The following is a 24,358-nucleotide window of genomic DNA, read 5'->3' on the forward strand; positions in this document are numbered from 1 at the left end:
CGGTATTTATCTATACGAAAAATTTAATCGGTATATATACCGATAAACCGGTTTAGTTGGCAGCGCTGGCTCGCACATATTTTTATTTCGTATATGCATAGATCTGTGCCTTCTGCCACGATGTAGGTAACAGAGCCAGGGATACCAGATATGCAGATTTGTCTGTAAATGTGCAGATATCGGACATAGTGCTGCAGACATTTTTTTTGTTGTGCAGACTTTTGAGTTTTTCGCAGACTTTCGTCCAAATTTAAAGACTTTTGAAATCGCCACGACCTTTTTTTTCGCTCGCCAAATCAGTTTTGCGTGTCATACTTAATAGAGAAATTGCTGCCAGCAAGGCATGCTTGCTGACTGCAGATTTTTTTTCACATATCGACGTGAACATTTCATAAGGGCACATAAAGCAATCTAAGACAAGACCTGACAACTGGCTTCTTATTCTTCCTTCCGAATCATCCTTCTCGTCATTTTCGCCCTGTGAAATAAATACCAACGTATCGGCTACAGTGTAGCCATATTTACAGATTTTTTAAATAACTATGCTAGGAAAAAAATTTCGCATTTAAATTTTTAGACTTTAGGTTTTTGATTTGAAATAAACATAAAACATGTTTCGGTGAATGCATTTCTTTATTATATATTATTGCTTAAAAACAATTAATTGATCTTTGATGACAAAACACGAAATATCTCATTTTGAACGAAAAATCGAATCCATTGTTGACGTATTACCGGATCTTTTGGAAACCGGAAAAAGTCAGGTTTGGATAGAACTGCTTAATGCGACCACAGTGTGGAACACAACAGTTCATTCTTCTCGTGAAACTATACACACTTTCGAGTTTACGCCAATTTAAAAAATCTTTTTTGGTTACACTTTAATTTACTAAAAAGAAAAACGGCTTGATGCCTATTTTAATTACACAGTTCTGCCACTATCAACATTTATTACCAATAAGATTAAAAAAAAAGTGAAACTTTCTCCGAAAATTTTCATTATCATTGGTGAGCTAAAATTATACATTTTAATATATTTGTTTTCTGATTTTCTTTATACTTGGCATCATTGCTCGCGAACCCTGCAAAGGTTTTTTCTTTTCACAATGTGCAGGTGGCAACATCAAAATCAGCCAATCAGAAACTGGTCCATTTTGGAACAAAAGCAGCCCCCCCAGATGACAGGTCTTGTCTTAGAAAGCAATTAGAGATTCTCTTTGTTTACTTTCTCTTCTGTTAATAACACCTAAATTTTCACGTCCTCTTACCAAATTTTCATATAGAATGAAAGAAAATATCTCCAGCTTTGTTATAGTATCAAACATGTAACGAACAATTGCGTAATAACGCAGATATAATCGAAAGAGAAAGTAAACAAAGAGAATCTGTCAATTGTTTTAAGGCCATTTTGAAACGTTCACGTCGATATACAGACTTTTCAAACCCTGTCTTTAGATATTTGAAATTTTCACCTGGCATCTCTGAACAGAGCCGTCAAACTGTTCAATGGGACAGGTGGTTTCATCATCAAAGCCGGTTAGTCATTTGTAATACTTCGAAGGTGGAACGTTTCTGTGAGTTATAGATTTGGTGATCTATTCGATTCCGTTAGTTCTCATATTAACCAAAAACTGTAAGTACCGTTTGCTTCAATATAGTATGTTTTAGAAGGTATCGAATTTGTTCCGAGTAATGTTTTAGTTGTTTAACCTGAACACTAGGAGTTTTAAAACAACAAATCTGGTTCTACTGGTTGTTACTTATGCATCGAACAAGCTTTTCGCATGGATCAGGAATGAGTCATAATGCGTTTTAAATGAGGAATTGGTTTATGCAGCTGAGGGTCGGTTTATGCTTAATTTTAATATATTTTTCAATTTATTAATGCTTTGGTTGCCATCGCAAACCACGTGAGCTGAAATTTATTATGCATTATTTACATATTGAATCTGTTACGGATTATACCTATATCAATAAATTATTCATAATTTGAGACTTCGAATATAAAAGTACCGCTTTACACTCTTAATATATAAACAGTATACTTGTTATAATTGGCGTAAATCGGAACTGATTCATGTTTTGAATTAACTTTTTGGCATATTTTAAAATAAGCGATTTTGAGGCCCTTATTACCGTTCTCGCTTCCACTTTCACTTCACTCACATATCACTTCACTTGATTTTACCTATTACCAGTATCACTCTCAGCGAAGTAATCACTGTAGTAAAAAAAAATATTTTTTTTCCAACAAAATTTTGGTTATTTGACCGGTGATAAGGGTCAATGACTTTCATTCACTTTACTTGGTTTTCACCGTGAAGTGATACCGATAATAAGGGTCACAATCACTTCACATGGTTTTCACCGTGTAGTGATACCGGTAATAAGGGCCTGAATCTGTTAAAATGTTCTTGCTTTCGCAAAGAGAAGACAAAAATATCGATAGTCCCACGACAAAAGGGCCTAACTGTAAATGAGAGCCTCTCTTTGTTTACTTTCTCTTTTGATTATTACGGAGCCATTATTGCAAATTCTCTAAAGTTTCCATTATAAATCGAAAGCTTGTAGTTCTACCTTGAATGTTTTGCGAAGAGTAAAACGTCAAATATGAAATCAGCTCGGTAAATCATGAAAGAAAAGGTAAACAAAGAGAAAGTGTCATTTGCAGTTAGGCCCTTTTGTCGTGGGACGGTCGATATGCTCTCGACTGTAAATAAATCATTTATATTGATAAATTTTAAAAATAGAATATAAATTTGTAAATTCCGTCTCTACATCGCAACGTTATTTCATTTTGTATGGCTTGTTTTTTTTTATACTCCCACTATCACCAGAAATTTATCGAAGTTCGTAACAAAAATTAATATCGTTTCCGAAATTATTTATTATGTTGGTGAGTTGACATAAAACCAATACATTAATAGACAAATAAGAAACAGATTTCAAATCTTCTTTTTGTATGAACCGTGAAACCTTTCATTTGAATCTAAGTTTGTAAAAATCGGTTTAGCCATCTCCGAGAAAAGTGCGTGACATTATTTTCACACCTTTGGTGCATATAACCCTGTAATTCCGGAAGCGGAAGTCGGATTCAAATGAGATTCACGAACTTTTTATGGGACCATAAGACCTTTTATTTGAATCTAAGTATCTGAAAATCGGTTAAGCAATCTCCGAGAAAAGTGAGTGACAATATTTGTCACACACACATACACACGCACACATACACACACAGACATTTGCTCTGCTCGTCGAATGGTATATAACATTCGGTCCTCCGTGCCTCGGTTCAAAAGTCTGTTTTTGCAGTGATTGTGTAGCCTTCCTATATGAGAAAGGCAAGCAACGTAAAAATTTTCTAAACTGGTCTCAAAATTATACAAATCGATAGCCATTATCAATGAACAACTAAACAAACCAATTCCGATCATCCTAGTTCCCGGTCTCCGGTTCCCGAAGCACCGGAAATAGTGATCATATATTAGAAAATCGATCTCAAACACTTTTCTCAGCGATGGTTTGACCGATTTCCACAAACTTACATTTAAATGAAAGGTCTCATACGGAATTCCTGAGTTTCATTCGTATCCGACTTCCGGTTCCGGAGTTATAGGGTAAAGTTTGTTCAATATTATACACCTCCATTTAAACCGGCGAAACAAAACCTGTTTCAATTCACCTAGTGGTGTGATAATGCCTTTCTCATTTTTATTTTCTCTGGTATATTACAGCAGAAATTCCCCGAAATACTACAATTTAGAAAAGTTCAGAAAATAGTTTTGAAGATTTCTGTTGCATAATACTACTAGATTGATACGCTACATTTGAATTTAAGTTAGTGAATATCTATTCAATCATATGTGAGAAAGTGAAGTAAGCTCCACTTTATCATATTTGATTATTATTATCCATACTTCCGGAACCGAAAGTTGGATATCGGCATAGTGACATTCGTTTCATTCAACCATGCACTAATATGACCTACACATTTTTTACGATTCTCTATGACGATTTGAATTTTGGAAGAAAAAATGTACCGGTAGTTGACTTGGATAAAATTCATCAAATCATTTATGGAACTATCAATGGTTTATTTGGTTTACAGAGTCTCATGGTCTGCAAACTAGAGAAAATCACTAACCAATATAAAGAGGTAGCTTATGAACAAAGTATTCATGAAATTGATGTTTTCATATTGAGCACCACATCTCCGGAACAAGGGGTTTGATCCGAATGAAAATTGGGATATTCTTATGGCATCTTAAGAGCTTTCATCTCGGAGAAAAGTGAGTGACATAATTTTCACATATTTGGTGTATTATTTTCACATTTTTTATGCATATTACTCTGTTATTCCGAAACCGGAAGTTAGATTCAAATAAAATTCCGGAACTTTGTATAGGACCATAAGACCTTTTATATTAATCTAGGTTTGTGAAAATAGGCTCAACCATCTCCGAGAAAAGTGTGTGACATTATTTTCACATATTTGGTGCATATCACCCTTTAATTCCGAAACCGAAAGTCGGATCTAAATGAAATTCAGGAACTTTGTGCGGAACCATAAGACCTTCAATTTGAATCTAAGTGTTTGAGAATCGGTTTAGACATCTCCGAGAAAAGTGAGTGACATTATTTTCACGTTTTTTTATGCATTATTTCTACATTTTTGGTGCATATCACCCTGTAATTCCGGAACCGGAAGTCGGATCCAAATGAAATTCAGGAACTTTGTTTGGGACCGTGAGACTTTATATTTGAATTTGTAAGAATCGGTTAGGCCATCTGAAAGAACTAAGTCCCCACAAGTTCCTATCTCATACCTCCCCGAGCGTCTATGATGACATTTGGTCAATAGAACGGCTTCGACTGGATGCTATCGTCTTTTGCGTTAATAGCAAAATGAGAGAGTGCGAAATGGCTTGTAGGTTGAAGCCCATTCTAAAGTGCAATATTTATCATAGTATATTGCAACATGTGGTTCTGTTGTCTATTGCATTATTTGTTATATATTGAATTGATTTATATTACATTGTATTATTATTATTATTACTATTTTTATTATTATTATTATTATTATTAATATTTTTTTTATTATTAAAAAAGAAATATGATATTTCCTGCAGTACTGCGACGAAAGTAGAGCATAGCTTACACTGCGACATCAGCTGTTATTTATTGTATCATAGCATATTATTTCATATATTATATTATATTATGCTATATTATATTATATTATATTATATTATGTTATATTACATTATATTATTTTATACTATGTTATGTCACAGAGAAAAGATATCCAAAAGACACTCATGCGTGCAAAGTCGTGTGCAACGGTGATTTTTAACGGATTTTCTTTGTTTTATGTTCGGAATTTTAGTCCAGAATTCTGATTTAGGATTTCACCTTAATAATGCTGGTACATCTATTTTAAGAATTCGTATTCAGAATTGAAAACATGTATACTAGAACTAATTTCACTTGGATTCCGGAACTAAATTTTGGAACTGAATTCAGTTCCTTCATTCAGGTTCGGAATTCAAATCCTGTATTCAATTCTAAAACTTCCAAGATGAAATGCATCTTCTTATTTTTGTGAATCCCTGATGTGAATTTTAAGTCTCTCGAGCAATGATACCAGAACAGAAGAAAGATGATAAATATTCAATCTAAATCTAAATCAATGGTCTAAACGTTGAAAAAATCATCATTTTCATGATTTTTTTTCCAGAATTATCGTTCAACAAAATAAATTCAAATGTTTTGCATGATAAAAAGCATCATTCGAACAACATTTTGTGATGTTTTCGTAGAAAAATATTGAGAAATAGGTCGGTGAAGAGGTTTTTTTGAGGACGCTTCTTAAAAATCATGATTTGCTGTGTCCACTGTATCTCAGCGCAGACCAATCAGAAGTGAACAAATGAATGCAGCATTAACTATGCTGAAGAAGTTTTTCTAGACCCCAACGTTTCTGTTCGATTTTTTATTTTAATTTTAATTTTTGGTGTTTGTTTTATATGTAGAAAGTGGGTCAAAATTTGAAAAAGAAAAAAATTGTGCAGTAGTTTTTGAATGACGATGGACACGGACTTTCAAAACCTGCTTTCGAGAAAAACGCGTTTAAAGTTTTTTGTCTACAATCAATGGAAACAATTTAATACTCCAGGGAGCCCGTAGGGTCTAACATTTAGAAAAATCATATTTTTTTAATAATTTATTATAACGAAACATTTTAAGAATGTTTTGTCATGTTTTGAAGTCAATCGAAGTAGAAATCTTGGGCCTGTGCGCCGAGCTCTTGCTTCTTCGTAGAATGAGATAGCCATATATAAAAGTTCATAACTTCCAGAGTTTCGTTCTAATAGGCTTGAAAATTTTCACAGAAAATTCTTGAAATGTTGTACTAAAAGAAAATATAAAGAAAATAATAAATGATTTTTCAAACGTGTTAGACCCTACCCGTCCCTTAATCGATTAGCTCGATTAGTGGCAGTGCCTATAATCGATTAGTTAGATTAATGGCACTGCCGCTAATCGATTACAAATACTCGATTACTTTAGCCTTTTAATCGATTATTGTGATTTATCGAGTAAAAAAATTCATCACCGCACGTAGCGACGCGTACGAGTTTTGCGTCGTCATTTTGAATGACCATTTGAATGTTTTGACACTCATCGCCCTATAGTTTCGGAACCGGATGTCGGATCTGGATGAAATTGCTCAGTATATTTTAGGACAATGAGTGATTTAATTTGAGCTGAGAAATCGAAGTGAGTTCTGTTTTTTGAGTTTTTCTTCACGAACAGTAATGTTTGAACAAAACATAAGTATACTACAGGTAAAATGTTATGGGTATTATCGGAGTACAACAATAAGCTTCAAAACAATAGAAGATGATTTGGATACACCTGTTTTGTAGAGTTTGAATTTTTTAGATGAGAGCTAGCGGCGCGACACCATACCGATACCAAATAGATGATCTGTTAATAGATGTAAGTAAAATAAGAGTTTAGAAATGCACGCTTAGGAACATTTGACTTGACCCTCAACAAAATACCGCAGTAGGATGCCACATGTTTTTCAATAAATTCAATATGGCGAATCCAGGTTAACGTGGGGTCAAAATATATACTCAAAAATTTGAAACAGTCCACTTTTCCAATCATATAATGTACCAATTTAGGACGACGATGGATTGGTGTTATTTTTCTTAAAGACCGGAAAATCATATATTCAGTTTTTATGAGATTTGAGGACAAGAAATTTGCGCTAAAATATTGATCTAAAATACTTAAATCGCTTTTCATTGAGTTTATAATAGCATTGATGTCATTGTTAGGAATAAATAGAGCTGTGTCGTCGGCAAATAACCGCGGAGTCTCTGTGAGTTGCAGGTTACATATATCATTAATAAACAAAAGAAATAATAGTGGTCCTGCATTGCTACCCTGTGGCACTCCAATGTTTATGGCTGCAATATTGTGCAATAGTCGCCCTCGATGGACACGAATTGTTTTCTGTTTGTCAAGTAGTGTTAGCGATGCCCCTCATGCCGTAGCACTGAAGTTTGTCCAAGAGGATACTCTGATCCAAAGTGTCCAAGGTCTTTTTTGAGATCTAAAAATAAGGCACCAATCATGTTTTTTAGTCAATCTCGCTTATTATTGTTATATCAGCTTTCAGATGATTATTTCTTTCAGTGCATATTCGATTTAGAACTTATTTCCTGAACATAAATTAATGTAACTAGTATGAATTTACAGTGTGCTTTGACACACTCACACTATGTTAATTTATAAGCATAAAACTATTTGGAAATAGATGAGCTGGCTCAGTTTTAGTTTGACTTCCAACTTACTTACAGTTTCTGTATTTCATTCAGACGAAAGCCTTACCACAGCTATTCTTTTCCTGTGAAGACGTTATAAGTGGCGACGACAGATGGAAATAAGTTCTAAATCGAATATATTATCTACTAATTAAATGATAGCGATATGTGTGCTAGAAGCTTATCTAAAGCCATTTGTTTGTTTTAAAATTCGAGAAGTCTATTAACCAAGAGTTTTTCAAAGATTTTGTTGAAAACGTACAGAGTCGATATAGGACGATAATTATTTCAATCACAACGATCACCAGACTTAGTGTCATCAAGTTTGCATAGAATATGACCAAGTATGTTGTCGCTTATTGGTCTGGTTGTAAAACAATTTGTACACGAAAAGTCATAGCAACGAAAAGATTCTAGCAAAGCCATATTTCTCGTCACAATGTTGTTATTGATGAGATTTATTGGGACATTTATATCAAGTTGGTAAAGCCAGATCCAAGTCAACGATTTACTTGTTTGCTGCTGTTGCTTTGCCGTTTTTGTTTTGCTGCTGTCCCGAGCTGAGAAATTTTTTTTAGATGAGGTAAATTTCGTCTGGATTGCGCGAAGTTTTGTTTAAGATCTCACTCGGTGGTTGTTTGATATCAGTTCACAGGTATCAGCTTGCTTATCAGCTTTGATATCAGTTCACAGGTATCAATTGCTTATCCAATAATCAAAAATCTTTACCTATCATTAGACGTTCAAGTAGATCAAAAGTAAAAAAAAATTGTTTACCAATGAATTCATGCTATCAAGTTTTGTATAATTGTTTTATTATAAATTTGAATTGTTTTATTATAAAAGGACAATTTATTAATAGTTTCGGATAGTATTTATTAACTAAAGAGGGAAGAATTGTAGTAGTTCGTAATATGTAAATAACACGTTTTCAGTCGGCTTAAATGAAACGGAAGAAACCTCGAATGAGTTGCCAGATTAGAGTCGCTATAAAAGCAGTTGAATTATTGGAATAAACCCTCTTGTCAGTCACCGGCTCGAGAGTTACTTCACTGCATAGTATTGAGAAAGCCTGATGTAGAAACTTCAACATACACACACACACATATAAGACATTTTGTGATCTCGACGAACTGAGTCGAACGGTACATGACACTCGGCATTCGGGCCTTGGTTGTAAAGTCGGTTTTTATTTGTTTATTTATTTATTTATTTATTCGTCAAACAAATGTAGACTACAGACAAAAAAAGTTACAATAGTTTTTTATATGCTATACATTATTTCTACGATTTGGTTTCAATTTTTCTTTTATTTGTTTCCTGGACATATTTAGATCGATTTTTTGGCAGTTTTCGTTATAAAAGCGCATCATTTGATTAATAGGATTATTTTTGGCATAATTTGTTATATATTTTTTTCCGAGAATATTTGACGATTTCTGAGATGGCGACTAGGAGCATAAAATTTTAGTTGTGAAAGCAATGATTCATTTATTTGTGAAAGCAATGATTCATTGATGTTTGTAAGTTTATGAGCATACAACGCGCTTTATATGATGGAAGAGGAAATGTACTCCAGTTTAGTCTACGAAGCGCATAAAGTAGAAATTGTTTTTGGACAGATTCGATGCGTTCTACGTGTACGGAGTTACATGGGTTCCATGCTGCAGTATTCCAAAATTGGACTGACGTATGTTGTATATAATAATTTTATTGTGTAAGGGTCCTGAAAATTATTATGACTAAAACGTTTAATGAAGTCTAACATACTATTTACTTTATTGACAATTGTATTATAATGCTCCACGAAAGTAAATTTTGTGTCTAAAATTACACTTAGGTCTCTAATAATTTTACATTTTTCTACAGGTTGGTTTCCTAAATATATGTTAATAGTAAGAGACATGATTTTCTACTAAACGTTACTGAACCACATTTTTTAACGTTTAGTTCGAGTAAGCTTTTTTTCATGAATACGTTTATTTCATAGGCAATATACATAAGTTTTTTCTTCGCCGTGGCATCCACAATGCATAGTACTTTAAATCTAATACATTTCGAATCATATTTTGGTATTCCTTAGTTAATCTAAACACTGTTTTTATCAAACGAGTTGCTATTCTAAATTACATTAAATGAAATACATTTATTTTGTACATGATCTTATAACTATTTCAGGTTTGTTTGTATCAGTTCATCACTTTTATTTAATATAAGATAGCTGGCTATTGGTTGAACTCATGGAAGAGAAAACAGTCTAACATAAAATAAAATTTAAATTGGAACTCCAATGGACTTAATGAAATAATAAAGAAGTTTCATGTAAGGAACGTCACGACAAGCAAGAATGTCGCGAACTGGGACATTGGATAGTCTACTTTGGATACGCAAGGAATTTATTAGTTGAGATCTGACATCACGATACTCCACGCATGTCCAAACGACATGATCAATATCCCGATAACCTTCGCCACAAGCACAATGATTAGTCTCGGAGAGCCCAATTCGAAGGAGATGTGCGTCTAACGTGTAGTGATTGGACATGAGTCTGGACATCACACGAATGAAATCCCTAGTCACATCCAGTCCCCTGAACCATGCCTTTGTCGATATTTTCGGAATAATTGAGTGCATCCACCGACCCAGATCATCTTTATCCCAAGAAGCTTGCCAGCTGGCAAGTGTTCTTTGGCGAGACGAGCTATAGAATTCGTTGAAAGCAATCGGTCTCCCATAAATTTCACCCTCAATAGCACCATGTTTGGCTAAAATATCGGCTCTTTCATTTTTTCGGCTATAGTGATTAGATAATTATTGTTCAATATGCCGTTCAGGCACTGTTTTATTTTGCCCAAGAAAAACGGTTCATTTTTGCCAGCAGCGTTTGAGCGAATGGCTTCAATTGCACTCAGACTATCTGTGAAGAGGAAATAATGGTTTGGAGATAATGTGACGATTACACTCAAACTATAATGAACTCTGCTGTATAAACAGATGCAGGTTCTTGAAGCCTAAATGAGGCCGAAACATTATTGTTGAACATACCAAACCCTGTCGCTTCTTCAATTCGAGATCTGTCCGTGTAAAACATTTTCTCAGAGTCAATATGCTAGTACAGTACTAGTAACTATTTTTGGGATTTCCATCGAGCGTAGGTGTTCCGGGATTCCACGCACTTCGCGCTGCATGTATGTGTCGAAAAATAAAGTTAAGTCAGAGACATTTAGGAGGCTGACACGGATAGGAATATATCTTAAAGGGTTGATTTCCTGTGGCATATGGTTAAAATATACTGTCATGAATCTTGTTTGAGATTGAAGCTCAACTAGCCTTTCGAAGTTATTAATAACCAGGGGATTCAGTACCTCACATCTTATTAGCAGTCGCGATGAAAGCTCCCAAAAACGATCTTTCAACTCCCGCCAGAACTTCAAGACTCATTGTATGTGTCGAATGCATGCAGCCTAAAGAAATTCGCAAACAACGATATTGAATTCGCTCTAATTTGATAATAAGAGAGTTTACAGCGGAACGAAAGCAAACGCATCCATATTCCATCACTGAAAGTATCGTTGTCTGATACAATTTTATTAGATCTTCCGGATGAGCACCCCACCAAGATCCTGTTATTGTTCGAAGAAAATTTACTCTTTGTTGGCATTTTGTTATCAGACACCGGCTCTTTCATGTCATCCCCTCGAGCATTTGGAATCAAACCACACCCCAAGGTATTTGAAAGTCAAAACCTGTTGGATCATTCTTCCCATCATATGAAGCTGAAGCTGCGCGGGATCATGCTTTCTTGAAAAGACGACCAGCTCTGTTTTCTCCGCAGAGAATTCGATACCCAGATGAACAGCCCAAACGGACAAGTTATCTAAGGTATCTTGCAATGGTTTTTGCAGATCAATAGCTTTGGGTCCAGTAACTGAAACCACGCCATCATCTTCTAATTGTCTTAGTGTACATGGGGATACTAGACAGCTGTCTATGTCATTCACGTAAAAAATATAGAGGAGCGAACTGAGGCATGAGCCTTGCGGTAGACTCATGTAGCTAATTCTGAATGTTGACAAATCGCCATGTGAAAAATACATGCATTTCTCTGACAAAAGGTTGTGCAAATAATTATTTATAATAGCTGGAAGTCCATGTTGATGGAGCTTGTCTGAAAGAACATCAATGGAAACTGAATCATATGCTCCTTTAATTAAAAATACAGATGCCATTTGATGTTTTTGAGCGAAGGCAATTTGGATGTCAGACGAAAGTAATGCAAGGCAATCATTCGTCCTTTTATTTCTACGGAACCCAAACTGAATATCTGACAACAAACCGTTCGTCTCGACCCAAGTGTCGAGACGTCGTAGAATAATTTTTTCGAATAAATTTCTGATGCAGACAATATCGCAATGGGTCTATGTGAGTTGTGATTGGAAGCCGGTTTCCTCGGCTTTTGAATGGCGATAACTTTCACTTACCTCCAGTCAGGTGGAACAATATTTTGGTCACGAAACTTGTTGAACAATTCCAACAAACGTCTTTTTGCGAGGTCGGGCAGATTCTTCACCAAGTTGAATTTATTTCTGTTCAACCTAGGAGCGTTATTGTTACAAGACATGAGTGCTACGGAAAATTCCATCATTGAAAAGGGGCTATCAATGGAACCATTATTTGGAAAAGATTCCGTATGCGTAGGAACAGAACTGGAAAGTTTGGTCTGGACAAACTTTCCTCGCAAAATCAAATATCCTTCGGTTCGAGTATTCCTCACTCTCATTTCTTACGCTACGATTCCTCATTCGTCTGGCCGCATTCCAAAGACAAAATGTCTCCAATAGCTACATTTCTTGGCCCGAAGTATGCTCTTGTACTTGGTTTCTAAAGTCAAGAATTTTTCAAAATTCTGAGGAGTTCCTCCTCCTCGTTTTAAAAACGTCTTGAAAGCATTTTGTTTCGCGTGCTTAGCATCTGAACACTCTTTGTCCCACCAAGGGTTTGGAGGCCTTCTGTTAGACGATGGACCAAGAAATCATTTGCTTTGTGCTTGTTCTGCGGCCTCCAGAATCGAACAAACGAGGAAGTCATATTCTTCAAGTGAGGGGAGCTCTTCCATTGAAGTTAAGACACTTGAAATATTACTTTGGTATTTAATCCAGTCAATATTTTTTGTCAAATCATATGGAATATTAACAGAATTAGCAATGCCTTTGTTACTGCTAATAGAGATGATGATTGGTAAATGATCGCTACCGTGTAAATCAGGAAATACTTTCCAGGTGCAATCTAGTCGAATTGAAGTCGAGCAAAGAGATACATCTAATGCACTTTAACGTGCAGGAGGTCTTGGGATCCGTGTCATGCTACCCATATTTAGTACCGTCATGCTAAAATTGTCGCAAATATTATATATTAGAGATGATCTGCTATCATTGTAAACGGAACCCCACATCATTCGTGCGAATTGAAATCTCCTAAAATCAAATGTGGAGCAGGAAGGGCTACGACAATTTCATTAAGCTGTTGCTGTCCAATTTGAGCTCTTGGAGGAATATATACCGAAGCAATGCAAATATCTTTTCCTTTAATGTTTAATTGCTTAATTTATAAAAGGAATAACATTTCTTAATTCCTAAAAGCACTCCTCCACACGGGGAGTGGGTGGATAATGTTAAAGTCATTAAAATTTAAAACTATGTTTGATGTAAGCCATGTTTCACACAAAGCAAATACATCACATTTTTGACTGCAACAAAACTTTAAATGAATCAAGTTTTGGCATAATGTGCTTCGCAAATTCCGCTGCAGGACAGTGATTGAATCACTGATCTTTTTTTAAAGGTGTAATTTTAGGTGTCTTTTTTGGTATTTTGTGGTTTGGTAATCTCATCTTAACATACCCTTGAGGAGTGACAAACGAGTTATTTTCACTATTTCCGTCAGAGTCAGATTCTTCTTTCTCCGCAAGATTTGAAAAACCGTTTTCGGTTTACAAAGGGGAGACATGTATGACCGTTTTAAGCATTTCTGCATATGTGCGCTTAGACCGTGCTTTTGAAGAAAGCTTCATTTTGTCTTTACGCAACTTAAATGCAGCGCATACTGAAAGATCATCATGAGGACTCTCCCCACAATAAACACATTTTTATCGCAAAGACTAATAAGGTCCTTGACATTTGATACATTTAACTCCCTCAAGCATGGAGTTTTTAAAACGACCAACTCCATTTTTAAGTAAATCATCGGCCGTCAGACTTGCTTCAGTCACAACACCGTCTATTTCCACCTCCTTCGATGGAATGTAAACTCTATATTGAATAGCAAATAATTTACAGGCTACAATTTCGTTCGCCTGTTTCAAGTCGTTGACAACAACTCGAATTTTATCTCTATTAACTTTACATATTTCTTTAACTTCAGAGAAATGTCATGTCAAATCCTTTGTAATTTGCATCCAATTTAAAATCTTTTTTTTATAAGATTGTCTATCCATGGCCCATTGGTACCCTGTGGATAATGTTTAACCCTCGGAATATTTTAGATTTTACTAGTATCCGAAATCGGATTCGGATGATCTTTCATGAGATCATCCATTACATTAACTTTTTTTTGTAAATTAATAATATCAAAATGAAAACTTATGTTTAGCAAAATTTCAGTTATAAGAAAAATAAATTAAATTAAATCTACTTTTTTGCTGTTGTCTCTGTTCCTCTATCGTAAAAAACGACGTGAAGCTCATCCAACGATTTCTAATTGACAATCTTCTGCTGTTTCCAATTGGCAGTCTTCTGTCTTTTTCTGCTATCTCGGTTGCTCTGCCGTCGTTGTGTACACCACTGAACTTGGTGTGCTGCCTGTACTTGACCACAGGTACAGTGCTTTTACTCTTGGTGGCGATCAAATGTGATGCTTGCAGTGTAGCACCTCGCGATATATGTCGTCTCTTTCGATCCTACGCAGCGTACAAATTCTGGTACCTGGTAGATCAGCACTGGGTTGCACCCCTTCGTCCACGCACCTTTATGCGATGGCACCTCTGCGACTCGTCACCAGAGATGGCATTTCACCAGAGTTATACACGCTAGAGTCAGATTTTTGCCACACCAAGGATGAAAAAAACGAAGCACCGCACAAAGAGGAAAGCGCACTTCTTCTCAGTGTCGAATAGACAGCATTTGAGTGTGTGCTTGTGGTTAAAGCAGCTGTCGCGAGTGAAACACATTCTCTTCGCATGAATCGCTCACACGCGCTCTCGTCTAAATACACCCAAGTGACCACTGGCGCGTGATTGTGAGCGAACACTTCTGTGAACTTCAATTAAAAGAGAGTAGATCTGGCCTTGCTATAAAAAATTTGCAAGGAAAACCGAAAATTCTACGATAAATTGTTTTATTTTGCTGATTTTGCGTGTCCACGCTTCATCTACGAAAACCATACAGCAGAGTGCTCACCGGCGTGTACACCTCTGTGAAAGTATCTGCATCCTCCTCAGAGAATTTATTAGCTAATGCTCTAGCACTTTGGTGCGATTCAGTGGAAGAGGTAAAAGGAAATAAACAAACGCACTCATGATGCGTGCACACTTACACAACAGCGGTGTATAAATGTGAAAGAGAAGAGCTCTCGTTGAAGTTGTCAGTGCGAGGGGAGAAATTTTGCTTGCTCTTCGTCACACAGAGGAGATAGACATCTCTGCTCGTCACTTCTATGCGCTCGCACCTCTGTGTCTCTACACCTCGTTGCGTATGAACGGGATGGCCTTCGTTGCTAGCTTTCCAGTTGGGAAACGCCCCGAATGTTGCCTTTGCTACAACCTCTTCGCTTGAATGGTTTTTACTGAATGAAGTAAGCTTTTATTGCACCAAATGTTGAATACGTTAATTTCATATTGGAATACTTCAACATCTACAGCATTTTTTATTTCCATAAAGAGCTTCATGTCGTCTGCATGTACAAGTACTTTTAGATGTTTGAGTAAGAAGAAAATGTCGTTTACGTACAAGATAAAAAGAAGAGGGCCTAAATGTGAACCTTGGGGAACACCTGAAGTGACATTTATTGATTTGGAGTATGTGTTTTGATAGCGTACAATTTGTTTACGTTTTGTGAGATATGATTCAAGCCATTCCAAAAGTTTTTGTTCAATGCCATATTTTTTTAATTTTGAATAGTAATAATGGTATGTCAATTCTGTCGAAAGCTTTGCTGAAGTCAGTATAGAGAGTTTCGACATAATTTCCATTGTCCATAGCTTCCAAAGTGAATGTAATGAATTCCAGGAGATCTGTTGACGTAGAACGACCATTGAAAAAGCCATGTTGTTTTGGAGTTATGTAATTTTTTACTTGTTGAAATATTTTCCCATTGATAATTTTTTCAAATAATTTTAGAATGCCCGAGATAATGGCAATTCCTCGATAATTACGTATGTCTGATTTTGAACCTGATTTAAAGACCGGTACTAAGAAGGAGGATTTCCATGTTTCTGGAAATATTCCTGTTCTTAGAGATAAGTTGAAGAGATGTTGTAATGGTGTTGTGAGCTCAGTAGCTAATTGCTTCAAAAATATTGGTGCTATTCCGTCAGGTCCAGGTCCCTTTGCTACGTTGAGGGTTTTAAGTGCATTGAATATTTCTTGCTTTGATAATTGATTGACACTGATGTCATTAGAAAGCTCTGGTATAAAGGAAAAGTAGTCACGTTCACGATCTGTTTCGGCATATGATGTATATATTTCTTGGAAAAAAATTGCAAATAAATTACAAATACATTACAAATTTCAGTGCTATTATTTCCAGCAGTTCCGTCTAGGTTCATCTGGGAAGAAAGGTTGTTATTCTTCAGTTTTGTTTTAACATAGCTAAAGAAATTTTTAGGATGCTCTTTGATTTCGCTTTCGACTTTAAAATTATATTCTTCGTGTGCCGAGTTGATTGCTATTTTCAGGTCATTGCAAATGTCGAGGTAGTTTTGTAGATTGATAACACTTTTATCATTTCTATAAGTCTTATGTGCTTTCTGCTTTCTAATTTTCAGGTTTTTCAATTGCGGGTTGAACCAGACAGGCAATTTGCTATTGTGACTTCTTCTTTTTACTGGTATCATATCTGAAATTAGGTTGTTCATAATTAGATAGAATTTTTCCACTTCTTCATTGACGTTTCCTTCTATACTCAAAATATTTTGCCAGTTTAATGTACTTAGTCTACGTTTTGCTTCTTCGAAATTTGTTTTGTGATATTCCGGCACTTCCTCGTATTCTATTTCGTTAGGGAGAGACATGTAATGCATAAAAATGGAGTTTTCAATTGCTGTGTGAAATGCTTCGTTTTTCCAGAGTGGATTTGGTGAGGCATTCACACAGAAGTCTTCGGTACAGTTTGTGGAAAGAATATCAAGATATGAATTTTGTTTATTTTTCACCAAATTTATTGAAGAAAAGAAATTGAAGTGTTTCATTTTCTCCTGCAATTGGAAGTAGAATGGATTCATTTTGTTCATCGGTGATGAAGTTGGTTAAAGTCACCGTATATGTGTAACTTAACTTCTGGTTCCATATCCGACATAATTTTTTCTACGGCTTGAAAGAATAGCTCGAAAGTGGTTTTGTTAGCATTTTCAGGGGGAAAATACACAGAGGCAAAATATGTTTTTGTCCTGATATAAATACTTTGGTCCAAATATCTTCAAATTCTTTGTGTTTATTTGTTTCAATTTTGTCGAATGAAAAGTCAGCACTTACTGCAATGAAGACTCCACCTCCAGATTTTTTGTTGGATAGTGTTAAGTTACGATCATGCCGGATTACGTTATAGTTATTTCCAAAAATTTCGCTTTCGTCCCAACTACTTTCAGTTCCAAGAATAACTGAGAAAGAAGATGATAAAATATTTTGTTGAATTTCCTTCATTTTGGCTGGGCTTTTCATGCGATTGAAATTCTGACAGTAGACATGAATTTCAATCGCATTCTGTTGTGAATGCGAAGAAATTTGAGGATTTGAATGAAGTGTAGTGTCACTTACGTCATTATAGGATACTACCTCAAAAGAGGGCGTCGTTATTTCCGAAAATTCGGCCTTGTAATATTGTGTTCGGCTTCCCGGATTAGTTGGAGTCGGCGGATGTGTTCACTTGTAAAAAATTTCCTATAAGAGTCCAGGTCGGGCAGCGCTTCCTTAGGTTTCATTCCATATTCCTGATGCACTTCGATGAAGATTCGTAGGAGGTCGTCAGGTGTTGTTGGAAGGCCTTCTGTTGCTAATAGCATTTTTATACTAGTTGGTGTCATACCCTCGATGCACACTGCAGGTTGTTGATTTTTCATGTATCACAAATACAGACGGACGACGTGCATTATTTTCGGGTCACGAAGTCTTGCTTTCAAGAAGCGTTCGTCGCTATTTGCAGATTGTGATGTAAGACGTACAATGGGAGGACGCATTGGATCAATTTCGAATTGGCTGTCTGTATTCATGTCCTGTGATAATGCAGACGTATTTATGTTCTGTGATATTGCAGATGCAGAGTTAGTGGGTGGTGCAGCTTTGATGTCATTACTTCCGAAGACCGGAGTAGTGTTGTTCACCTTTTTTAAAATTTATGAATTTTGAGGCAGTATCTGCACCTGGATGCCCGGAGAATTGAACCCGTGCAGCTGCTAGTAAGTCTTTGTCCATGGGTAAGGTATATTGTAATGACATATTATTGTTATTGTTGTGGCAGGTATTGTTTCTATTAGTGTTGAAGTTGCTGTTGTAGTGCACATTATTGTCGTTGTTGTTGTTGCTGTAGTTGTTGTTACTGTCGTTGTTGTTGCTGTTTTTGTTGTTGTCGTGTTTGCTGTTGTTGTTTCACTACGTATACTGTAATACTTGTTTCTGTTTTCGTTGTTGTTGAAATTTGTACTATTTTGTTGTTTCCACTTCCGATGTTTCCGTCATACTCACTCCAGTCTCGTTTCCAGATTTTTTTTACTTCCAATGAAGCGCCAGCCACTGACGCATGCTTGAATTTCCTCCTCTGTTTCTAAAGTTGTGCTGTCGAGTTCAGGAGTACAGTCCAATAGTTCTTCTTGTAGGCTTGGATGGGCGAATTTCTTTTCTGGCCTTGGGTTAGAGAATTCTGATGGTAAAAATTTAACTTCGTCCACAAATTTGGTAGACGATTTTTTTCGTGTCTATGTTGAGATTACTAGCGTCAGCATCGATTATTGTTTCGAATTCGTCAAATTTGTGAAGTAGAGCTGCAGTGCATTTTTCGATTGCCGACTGCGCATTAATCGCCAGTGTATTACTTGATTTACCCAAATCTTTCGCAAGAGATTCAGGCATACATATGGTTTCTGATAGCTTAGAAAACTCCAGTGATATTTTTTTCGGTTGCAGCATTAATGTTGTTTATTTTGGTCAGTTTCGTCCTCCTGACATTCGCTGCATAAAGGAAGCATGAATGTACGCAGCAGTTCTTCATTATTTCGCTGAACGCCAATACAGGCGGAGTGAAATTTCCTTCCGCAGGATCCACTGCAATTCCAAAGAGAACGATTATCGTTCAGTGCACAGTTGACGAAACCGCACTTTGCCATACTGCACTACGCGATACGATAAAAAAATATATACACGCGACAAGGTTGTCGAAAGAAAATAAAAGTATATGTGCATTTTAAGCACTACGCGACGCGGGTCAAGAAATGCAAAAGTAAATGAATAATTTGCGCGCGCGGGTTTGTGGCACAATGCCCAAAAAGCACCCATTCACTCGGGCGGTTGAAATGACAATGACTTTTCACAGCGATTGCATTGTCTTTCTATATGAGAAATGTAAAAATCTCATAATCCAATCACAGAATTTTTTGTGTCCGGATTTCCTGCTCATTCGTTTATGAACATATGTAACCAGTTTCATATTTACAGAACTTCTGTCAACAATGGAAGCTGCCGCATCGACCAAGGATTACAAGAAGGTTGGTGTAGACCTTAAGACACAACTGGAGAGTTTCAACACTGAAAAACTTTGTAAGGCTGATACGCACGAGAAAATTGTTCTCCCAACTGCCGAAGGTATGTAACATCTAGTACTTCACGAAAAGATCTAAAAGTGAAATGATAATAATAATGAATGATAATACAAAAATCATGATTGGTTTATTAAAAACAGGTTATGTTTGAACTTTTCGTGTCACATTTCATAATTTCGAAACAATGGTCTATCGTCGAATGTAAATTAATAGGAACAAAATTTCATACTACTCAAAATATTCAAGAAAAAAACGGTGTGTAATGTCAGAAACATAACTGTGTTATAATTCCAACAGTACACAGAGCAAAGTAGATAAACCGAATTGAAATAGTGACATGGTATTATACTCGTATTATTAATTTAAAAAAACGGACACTCAACTCAGCACGTGAGCTAGCACATGAGTCAGCTCACGAGCTAGCTCCCCATTCCAGCTCATGAGCCAGCATCGCGAGCTGGTTCTTCGAAGCATACGACTCTCGATCTAGTTGCAACACGACACACGAACGTGTGCTTCAGACTTCGTGTGCGTGTTTTTGAAAAGGTACAGCACACGGGCTATATGAGAGCTGGCTGGGCCATCACTGGAACGCAATTTAAAAATTTAAAAAAATATCTCCTCCGTCTTTTTTTATAAACATGCTCGAAAGTATTTTCTTTTTTTTAATGCAAGAAATGAAATTATTTTCGTTTGCCTCAATATTAGATATAACAGTTCGGCTGAAAAGTTCGTATCGTTTAATAGAAACACATATTTTTTTGCCAAAATTCGTTTTTATTATTCAACATAATTGCCATCAGAGGCGATACAGCGATTATAGCGATCTTCCAAATTTTCGATACCATTTTTGTAGTACGATTTGTCCTTTGCCTCAAAATAGGCCTCAGTTTCAGCGATTACCTCTTCATTGCTTCTAAATTTTTTACCAGCGAGCGGAATGCTCGGTCTGAGAACAGAAAAAAGTCACTGGGGGCCAAATCTGGAGAATACGATGGATCAGGGAGCAATTCGAAGTCCAATTCGTTCAATTTCAGCATGGTTTTCATCAACCTGTGACACGGTGCATTGTCTTGATGAAACAAAACTTTTTTCTTCTTCAAATGAGGCCATTTTTTTGAAATTTCGTCCTTCAAACGCTATATAATAGTCACTGTTGATGGTTTTTCCCTTTTCAAGGTAGTCGATGAAAATTATACCATGCGAATCCCAAAATACAGACGCCATAACATTACCGGCCGATTGTTGAGTCTTTCCACGCTTTGGGTTCGGTTCATCGCGTGCGTCCACTCAGCTGACTGTCGATTGGACTCCGGAGTGAAGTGAACCGGAGCCATGTTTCGTCCATTGTTATATATCGACGAAAAAAATCGGTTTTATTTCGATATAACAGCTCCAAACACTGCTCAGAATCATCAATTCGTTATTGTTTTTGATCGATTGTGAGCTCACGCGGCACCCATTTTGCACGAAGCTTTCTCATATTCAAATATTCGTGAATAATATGTCCAACACGTTCCTTTGATATCTTTAGGGTTTCAGCTATCTCGATCAACTTCACTTTACGGTCATTGAAAATCATTTTGTGGATTTTTTTCACATTTTCATCGGTAACAGCCTCTTTTGGACGTCCACTGCGTTCATCGTCTTCGATGTTCATATGACCAGTACGAAATTTTGCAAACCACTCAAGAATTGTTGCTTCGCCCGGTGCAGAGTCTGGATAACACTCATCGAGCCATTTTTTGGTATCGGCGGCACTTTTTTTCATCTAAAAATTAGTGCTTCATCAACACACGAAATTTCTTTTTTTCCATTTTTTTTCACAATAACAAAAGTAGCTTTACTCAAAATGCAATATCTCACAAACAATGTTCAAAAATACCTAATACGAAAAGTGAATAATATAAATGTTACAGTAAAAAATCTGATTTTTTCTAGAAACACCCTAAGTTGCTCTTAAAAATAGCTATCCCAGCACATCCGCACAATATTTGTTGGATCACCCTTATAGTAAGAGCCACCCTAATGCCATGTATATCAAAATATGGCTTATCTTTCACTGATTATTTGTTTTGAAGACATCATCGCTCTGAAGTATAAGGTTAAACCACAAATGTTTTTGTCCCCCTAAATTGAGGATCCGGACAACTGTGCAATGCAATATAACTCGGAAATTTTAAAATTTCCGATCTTCTACTAATTTTTTGAAATTCTACGGCAATCGTGAAACAAAATCAGATTTTGAGTAGTTATCAATTGGGTTGCGCACAAAAATGGTTCAAATCTTTTGTCCAATACAAAAATATAATTATTTTTAGAGTTTAGGTATATACCAAAAGTTTTTAAGATTGTTAGTAAAATCCAAGTTTCAGTTTTTTTTTATAAATTTTGTTCATGATAAATTTCCAACTAAAATAATAAAAAAATATATGTCGTAGAGTTTAAAAATTTTAATTTGATTTTGTTTGGCAAAATTTTCCCAATAATAGAAATTCTCTGTATTTGTACCAAATTTCTTGAGATTCTTTGAACGGATATATAATTTTGTTCATCAATACATTGTTTCTGGTAATGATTCCAATATTTTGGAGTAGAAAAATGTACATGTCATCGCTTTAAGTTTTGAGTTATATATACAAACATGTAAAAAAATAAAAAAATTCATATATATTATTATAGGTTTTCTTTTAATAGTGCAAGAATGTTAGTTGGGCGAAAATTGTAGCTGGAAGCACTAGCACTAGCAATCGAATGATGTGTAAAAATATATAGGTCATCGTTTTGAATTTCGAGATATTTACGATCATTGTAAAAAGTCTTACCTTTTCTGAGGTCATCTATCTACGGTTTTCATTATAACTTTGGGTAGACGACCCTATTTTTCGTTTTTTCCAGTGCATTTTATTTCTGGAAGTAGTACCTTTCCAATGGTGAACAAATTTCGAAACTTGGTGTTGACTAACAAAAAACTTATGATTCGGTAAAGTTGAAGTTCTCAATATCTTATTCGTGCTCCGGGGCCGCATGAATGCAGATAGGGAATATTTCGAGCTTGAAAAAAAACTTGGAACGGGAAGAATCAGATTTTCATTAGTTTTTCCTAAACGATCGTGAATAATGATATACATAAAATAATCTACAAACTTCACAAAATTCGAGTGTGTAATATTGGTCAAGTAACAACTGAGCTAAGATAGCTCAAAGTTACCGTTCCAACTTTTTTTCAGGCTTGGTGCTCCGCGTAACTTTTTTAGGCTTGGTATTAAGAGTGTTAATATGCGGGAAAATTCCACAATATGGCACCTTTCGGGACTAGGAATGAATCCTGAATAGCATTATGACAGCTTCCCATAGGAAATCTTTCATGAAGAAACTTCCCAAATGCTCTAGTTTTGAAAACCTAATATGAGCGGAGCTTAAAGCAGTTATTTTGAAGATATAAAAGAAATTTTGCCAATCGTTTCCCTAGGCTTTGGATGATGAGCTACAGGGCGCGTACCCCTCTTTGGCGGATGGGGGTGTTAGTCAATTTATATTTCATATTGACAAAGTTGGACCATACCGAGATCGATCGTGCGCTTATAAGTGTAAAAAAATGAAAATTATTATGTTGTCTGGATCGATCTCGGAGTGGACAGGATTAATAATGCTTGAAATTGACAATAGGTCATTAGGTGGTTTCGAGTATTCTTATGCCTGGAATTGGTCACCAATTTGAATTATCTTGATCCAGTTGGGATGAATATTAATATATCATATTCGTCCTGAGCTTGGTGAATTTAATTCAAAAAGGAACTAGTGTTATCAGGAATAAGAGTAAATTGACATCTTATGAATCGTTAAGGAACTCTCAAACCTTTCCGATCCGGTTCGGTATCGGTACTAGTGTTTACAAGTTGCAATGACGGCGAAACTGTTTGATCAGGTGTAAATACACGCTCAAATCGGGAAAGGTTTGAATGTACCAAAATTTCTCCAACTTTGACACAGATATACCACATTTTAACTGAAAGTGTGAGATGTGTGTTTCTGGAAGAGAGCGGTTCACGTGGACCATTTCATACAACAACACCTAGTATTTCTTTATTAAATACATGTAGTTCTTGTTTCCTGGATGCGTGCTCAACATTAGAAGGCCCAAAACTTAGTATAGACCTAAATTGCTCAAAAGCAGTCAAAATGATTGGAAGAAAAAAATACTGACAAAATAACTAAAAGCTAGTGCAGTGTGCCTTAGTGCATATACCGTTAAATAAAGAATAAAATAAGAGCTCAGAATTTTACGGAATCCTTCTATTGTGTACATATAGTGTCTTTGATAGGCAATCTAGTGTTAAATGCGCATCCTTACATTATATAACTTAAGAAACTTACTAACACATGACTTTATTTTATTTTATTTTCATGACGAGAAACTATCGAACTAAAAGATTATAGACAAAAACTATATGGAACGAAAAAATCCTAAGGTGCCACAGGAATACCAATATGAAAT

At 35.8% G+C, this 24,358-nt stretch overlaps 1 protein-coding gene across 1 annotated transcript in view; it reads left to right on the forward strand.

Moving 5' to 3' along the window:
* Positions 1 to 1,473: 1,473 nt before the first annotated feature.
* Positions 1,474 to 24,358, forward strand: part of LOC131440677 (thymosin beta) — a 32,075-nt gene continuing 9,190 nt past the window's right edge. Inside the window, exons 1-2 of the mRNA XM_058612173.1 lie at positions 1,474 to 1,633; positions 19,757 to 19,903. Coding sequence (XP_058468156.1) covers positions 19,771 to 19,903 — 133 coding nt within the window. The 5' untranslated portion in view covers positions 1,474 to 1,633; positions 19,757 to 19,770. The remainder of the gene's footprint in view (positions 1,634 to 19,756; positions 19,904 to 24,358) is intronic.

The sequence above is a fragment of the Malaya genurostris genome, chromosome 1 (genome assembly GCF_030247185.1).
Source record: "Malaya genurostris strain Urasoe2022 chromosome 1, Malgen_1.1, whole genome shotgun sequence".
In the NCBI taxonomy this organism is placed as follows: Eukaryota; Metazoa; Arthropoda; class Insecta; order Diptera; family Culicidae; genus Malaya; species Malaya genurostris.